The 7,153-nt window shown below is 36.1% G+C and overlaps 1 protein-coding gene across 1 annotated transcript; it reads right to left on the bottom strand.

Annotated features, from left to right (window-relative positions):
- Positions 1-1,509: 1,509 nt before the first annotated feature.
- On the bottom strand, positions 1,510-2,018 carry LOC108318361 (60S ribosomal protein L32-like). Its single transcript, XM_037746033.1, has one exon. It carries the CDS (start codon positions 1,965-1,967, stop codon positions 1,560-1,562), a length of 408 nt encoding a protein of 135 aa, XP_037601961.1. The 5' UTR covers positions 1,968-2,018; the 3' UTR covers positions 1,510-1,559.
- Between the last annotated feature and the right edge of the window lie 5,135 nt (positions 2,019-7,153).

Genomic DNA, 7,153 nt, shown 5'->3' with positions numbered 1-7,153 from the left:
TAATGTGAGTAAGAGTAACATTCCAGAGATAACCTCGACTCTACCCCAATTTATTAAATAATGGTCAAAGTTTGGTACTTTATCAGTAGTAACAAATTTTTTGTGACATACCTCACAATTGACTTTGTTATGTGACATCTCAGATGACTAATACTAAATTCAACTAAATACAGTTGTCATGCAGCAATGAATGTCCCTGCCATCAAATATTCTCTAATTATTTCCTTCTGATAACTGGCTAAAAGTAGAGCTAGGACATTAGCTCTTGAATTGAAGGACATTAATTCTTGATATAGATTCCTAAACTTGCTTCTAGAAAAGTTTTCCAATTTTTAACCTCACATTCAACAATAGTGAGTGTTGGAATTAAGTTTCGCTAATTTGGTAAGTAAAAAAATATAGTCTTTAAAACAAAGTTATTTGAAATTGAGTAATTTAATCTTTCTTCTCATGTTTAGTTTTCTTTTTTCTTTACCTTTCCCTCCTTCCTCCCTTCTTATGTTTCTCCCTCATTCTCTCCCTCCATTGCTCCTTCCCGCTCTTTCTTCTTCTATGAAATAGCTATTCATATTCTTTGTCAATTTTTCTAATTAGGTTTTAAAATTTACATGAGTTCTTTATATATTAGATCTATTAAACTTTTTCTCATAAATCTGTGTCAATTATTTTCCTCAGTGTTATGCTTTTAAAACTATATTTATTTTTTCCTCATGACAGAGATTTTACTTCCGTTTTCGATAATCTTTCTTGCTGTAGGGAAAATTCTAATTATAATCTCCATAGTAAAATGTATACTATTGGGGGGGCATTTATTTTAATGCCTTTATAGTTACAAACCACTTTCCCATCCTGAGACTTGATAAGTACCCACATTTTTTTCTAGGAGTGAACGTATGTACTTTCAGGGTTTGCGTGTGTGTGTGTGTGTGTGTGTGTGTGTGCACACACTTGCTTGTTTGAGACATGGTCTTACTCTGCTGCCCAGGCTGGAGTGCAGTGGCATGATCATGGCTCACTGCAGGCTTGATCTGTCCTGTGTTCAAGGGATCCTCTCACCTCAGCCTCTGGAGTAGCTAGGACTACAAGCACGTGCCGCCGAATCTGGCTAATGTTTTGTATTTTTTTGTAGATACAGGTTCTCTATGTAGCCCAGTATGGTCTAGGACTCCAGGGCTCAACCATCTTCCTGCCTTGGTCTCTCAAAGTTCTGGGAATACAGACATGAGCCACCATGCCCAGCCTCAATTTTCAACATATACAGTATTTGCCTTTGAACACACTCCATAAAGTTTGTTAAATAATAGTCCTATTTTCATTATTTTAAAGCAAGTTTGTAATTTTACCTTAGATTTTTCTCTCTTATATAGCTATTTAGGAAGGCATTTGGTAATTTACAATGTGTTAGAATTTTTGATTGCTAAAACTTTAAAAAATATATAGTTTGATTGCATTATGGTCAGAGAATGCAGCTCCCTATAATTTCTAATTTGGGAATTTTTTTTTTTTTAATTAAGGAAGATGCCAGTTTTATTTAAACACAAAATGTGCACATAAGCTGTCTACTCATTTTCTTCACTGCGCAGCCTGGCATTGGGGTTGGTGACTCTGATGGCCAGCTGGGCAGCTCTTTCCACAATGACTTTGCGGTTCTTGGAGGAAACATTGTGAGCGACCTCAGCACAGTAAGATTTGTTGCACATCAGCAGCACTTCCAGCTCCTTGATGTTGTGGACTGGGAACTTCCGGAAGCCACTGGGCAGCATGTGCTTTGTTTTCTTGTTGCTCCCATAACCAATGTTAGGCATCAAGATCTGGCCCTTGAACCTTCTACGAACCCTGTTGTCAATACCTCTGGGTTTCCGCCAGTTACGTTTAATTTTGACATATCGGTCTGACTGGTGCCGGATGAACTTCTTGGTTCTCTTTTTGACGATCTTGGGTTTCACAAGGGGTCTGAGGGCGGCCATGATGCCGAGGAGCAGATCGCTGCTACTTCCGTAGGCAGCGCCGAGTAAGAGAGAAGGCTAATTTGGGAACTTTTGAACGTTTTCTTTGTGGCAGTATTTGCTAAATTTTTATAAAAAATAATTATATTATCTTGAAAATGATATACATATGTATTTTTTGGTTCTTAGAATAGACATTAGTATATCTGTAGATTCACCCTTACAGATTATAAATTTTAACCAAATATCTGTTTATCCATGGCTAAGAGAGATGTGTCCATGTCACCCATAAGAAGTTACTTTCATTTTACATTTCTAACATCCCTGATTTATGTATGTTAACATTATACTAATTAGCTTATAAAGTTCAATAACTATTATATTTTCCTTGTGAAACATATTTGTGTTAATATGTAATGACCCTCTTGGTTACCATTAATATCTTTCTGTCTCTGCGTCTTTTCTGAAATTAGTATTTCCTGTTTTCTTTTGTGAATGTCTGGTGTAAATTTGCCCATTCTTTTATTTTTAACTTGTGCATATCCTTTTGTTTTAGAGTGTTTTAAAAAAGCCACTCTAAAACATTTTTTAACTATCATATAGTTCAATGTTTTTAAACTGGAACTGAAGTATTTTTAATCATTCACAGTTATTATTATAACTAAAATATTTATTCATATTTCTTTTCCCTGGGCTTGTGATTTTTCTCATGTTTTCTTACTTATATTGCATATGGCTTATAAGCTTTTATACTTTCTATTGTTTTAGAAGATAATCATTGGGTTCTAAGTTGTATCAAAAATTACCTTTGCGTTTTTCAAAATTGTGCTTTAAGTCGTATTTTCTAATGATTAGGATTGTAAAAAAAAAAAAAAAAAAGATTTTGGTTCCTTTCAGACAAAATGAGGAAGTTAGCTATTTCCTTCTCTGCTTTGTTTTTCTTCACTTCTGTGTTTCTCTTAATCTACAGTTTTAGACCCAGCTACTTGCAATTAAATTAATTTTTACTTTCTATGTTTCCCTTCTGTTCCATAACTTTATTAGCAATAGTTATTCAGATTTACCTTTCTGTTTACTAGTTTTGATGACTTCCTCTGCTTGAGGTCTTCATTAGGATTCATCTCTTGGTTCACAGAAATACATCTTTAACGTTGTCAAAAACTATACTTGGATAGTTTATTTTCCAAGCTCTCACAAACCCAGGAATATTTCTCTTTCCTTCATAACTGAGGGTCAAATTCTCTAAAAACACAATTCTTCAAACTTTTACCCTCACAATTTTTCCCCTAAAACATGTTGCTGTGTTGTTTTCTATAATTTTTTGAGGAGAATAAAGTGTTATAAATAGCATGTGTTTCAATTTTATTAGAAATTATTAATTTTTTTCTTTCCTAAATGCATAAAATGTTTTTTTTTAAATAAGTAACTTCAAGAGAAGAAGGAGGATCATGGCAGACATGAGGCAAGACTAGATTGCAGCTCTTACTCAGACAGAGCAGCATATGGAGTCTCACATCATGAACTTTTGCTCCAGAACAACTGCAGGAATAAATCAGGAAAGCCAAAGAGAAACCATAGACCCTCTGAAGGAAGCAGATTGCTCCTGAAGAACCCAGGAGACATCCCAAATTCTGTCCTGGTATCCACAGCTGAGAGACCCACAGATGGTTCACATCACAGGACTCTGTGCAGACAACCCCCAGTACCAGCCCAGAGCCTGGTAGACCTGCTGGGTGGCTAGATCCAGAAGAGAGATAACAATCACTACAGCTCAGCTCTCAGGAAGCCACATCCAAAGGAAAAGGGGGAAAGCACTACATCAAGGGAACAGCCCTTGGGACAAAAGAATCTGAAAAACAGCCTTGAGCCCTAGACCTTCCCTCTGACAGAGGTTACCCAAATGAGAAGAAACCAGAAAACCAACTCTGGCAATATGATAAACAAGGTTGCTTAACACCTCCTAAAATTAGACTAGCTCACCAGCAATGGATCCAAACCAAGAAAAAATTCCTGATTTACCTGAAAAAGAATTCAGAAAGTCAGTTATTAAGCTAATCAAGGAGGCACTAACGAAAGGCGAAGCCAGATTTAAGGAAATTTTAAAAATGATACAAGAAATGAGGAGAGGCATTTTCAATAAAATAGCATAAATAAAAAACAAGCGAAACTTGGGAAACAATGGACACACTGAAGTGCAATATGCTCTGGAAAGTCTCAGCAATAGAATCGAACAAGCAGAAGAAAGAACTTCAGAGCTCAAAGACAAGATTTTCAAAATAACCCAATCCAACAAAGACAAAGAAAAAAGATTAAGAAAACATGAACAAACCCTCCAAGAAGTCTGGGATTTATTAAATGACCAAACCTAAGAATAATTGGCATTCCTAAGGAAGAAGAGAAATCTAAAAGTCTGGAAAATCTATTTGGGGGAATAATCGAGGAAAACTTCTCTGGCCTTGCTAGAGACCTAGACATCCAAACACAAGAAGCTCAAATAACACCTGGAAAATTCATCGTGAAAAGATCATCACCTAGGCACATTGTTATCAGGTTATCTAAAGTTAAGTTGAAGGAAAGAATCTTAAGAGCTGTAAGGCAAAAGCACCAAGTAACCTATAAAGGAAAGTCTGTCAGATTAACAGCAGATTTCTCAGCAGAAACCTTACAAGCTAGCAGGGATTGGGGGTCTATCTTCAGCCTCCTTAAACAAAACAATTATCAGCTTAGAATTTTATATCCAGTGAAACTCAGCCTCATAAATGAATGAAAGATACAGTCTTTTTCAGACAAACAAATGCTGAGAGAATTTGCCACTACCAAGGCAGCGCTGTAAGAAGTGCTAAAAGGAACTCTAAATCTTGAACCAAATCCTGGAAACGCATCAAAACAGAACCTCTTTAAAGCATAACTCTTGCAGGACCTATGAAAAAATACAATTAAAAATAAAAACAAAAAACCAAGGCATAGAGGCAACAAATAGCAAAAGGAATGGAATGGTACCTCACATCTCAATACTAACTTTGAATGTAAATGGCCTAAACACTCCACTTAAAAAAACACAGAATTGCAGAATGAATAATAGTTCATCAACCATCTATCTGCTGTCTTCAAGAGACTCACCTAACACATAAGGACTCACATAAACTTAAGGTAAAGGGGTGGAAAGAGACATTCCATACAAATGGACATGAACATGAGCAGGAGTAGATATTCTTGTATCAGATGAAACAAATTTTAAAGCAACAGCAGTTAAAAAGACAAAGAGAGACATTATATAATGACAAAAGGACTTGTCTAATAGGAAAATATCACAATCCTAAATATATTATGCACCTAACACTGGAGCTCCCAAACTTATAAAACAAGAACTCAATCCCTTTTACGATAGCTGCAAAAAAAAAAAAAAAAAAAAAAAAAAAAAAAAAAAAAAAAAAAAAAAAAACCAAACAACTTAGGAATATGCCTAATCAAGGAGGTGAAAGACCTCTACAAGGAAAACTACAAAACACTGCTGAAAGAAATAATAAATGACACAAACAAATGGAAATACATCTCATGCTTATGGATGGTTAGAAATGATATTGTGAAAATGACCATACTCCAAAAGCAATTTAGACATTTAAGGAAATTCTCATCAAAATACTGCCATCATTCTTCACAGAACTAGAGAAAACAATTTTAAAATTCATAAGGAACCAAAAATGAGCCCGCATAGCCAAAGCAAGTCTAAGCGAAAAGAATAAATCTGGAGGCATCACATTACCTGATTTCAAACTATACTGTAAGGCTATAGTCACCCAAACAGCATGATTCTGGTATAAAAATAGGCACATAGACCAATGGAACAGAATAGAGAACCCAGAAATAAACCCAAATACTTATAGCCAACTGATCTTCGACAAATCAGACAAAACATAAAGTGGGGAAAGAACACCCTGTTCAACAAATGGTACTGGGATAATTGGCAATCTACCTGTAAGAGAATGAAACTGGATCCTCATCTCTCACTTTATACAAAAATCAATTCAAGATGGATTAAAGGCATAAATATAGGACCTGAAACTCTAAAATTTCTAGCACGTAACGTTGGAAAAACCCTTCCAGACGTTGGCTTAGGCAAGGATTTTATGATCAACAATCCAAAAGCAAATGCAACAAAAGGATAAATAGCTGGGACTGAATTAAACTAAAAAGCTTTTGCACAGCAAAAGGAACAGTCAGCAGAGTAAACAGACAACCCACAAAGTGGGAGAAAATCTTCACAATCTATACATCTGAGAAAAGACTCATATCCAGAATCTACAACAAATTCAAACAAATCACCATGAAAAAAAAAAACAATATTATCAAAAAGTGGGCTAAGGACATGAATAGACAGTTCTCAAAAGAAGATATATAAATGGCCAAAAAACATAGGAAAAAGTGCTCAACATCACTGATTATCAGGGAAATGCAAATCAAAACCACAATGTGATAGCCCCTTACTCCTGCAAGGATGGCCATAATCAAAAAATCAAAAAGCAATAGATGTTGATGTGGATGTGGTGAACAAGGAACACTTCTACATTGATAGAAATGTAAACACTACTACAACCACTATGGAAAACAGTGGGGAGATTCCATAAGTAACTAAAAGTAGATCTACCATTTAATCCAGAAATCCCTCTACTGTGTATCTACCCAGAGGAAAAGAAGTCATTACACAAAGAAGATACTTGCACATGCATGTTTATAGCAGCACAATTCATGGTTGCAAAACTGTGGAACCAACCCAAATACCCATCAATCCATGAGTGAATAAACTGTGTTATATATACATGATGGAATACTGACTCAACCATAAAAAGGAATGATGACATTCACAGCAACCTGGTTGAGATTGGAGAGTATTATTATTTTGTTTTTTTGAGATGGAGTCTTGCTCTGTCACCCAGGCTGGAGTACAGGGGCGCAATCTCAACTCACTGCAACCTCCACCTTCCTGGGTCAAGCAATTCACCTGCCTCAGCCTCCAGAGTAGCTGGGATTACAGGTGCACGCCACCACACCCAGCTATTTTTTTTTTTTTTTGTATTTTTAGTAGAGACGGGGTTTCACCATGTTGGCCAGACTGGTCTAGAACTCCTGACCTCAGGTAATCCACCCACTTGGACTCTCAAAGTGCTGGAATTACAGGCATGAGGCACCACCCTCAGCCTGGAGAGTAT

The sequence above is a fragment of the Cebus imitator genome, unplaced genomic scaffold, assembly GCF_001604975.1.
Source record: "Cebus imitator isolate Cc_AM_T3 unplaced genomic scaffold, Cebus_imitator-1.0 Scaffold218, whole genome shotgun sequence".
Taxonomy (NCBI): domain Eukaryota; kingdom Metazoa; phylum Chordata; class Mammalia; order Primates; family Cebidae; genus Cebus; species Cebus imitator.
This window is presented reverse-complemented; position numbering and strand designations above follow the sequence as displayed.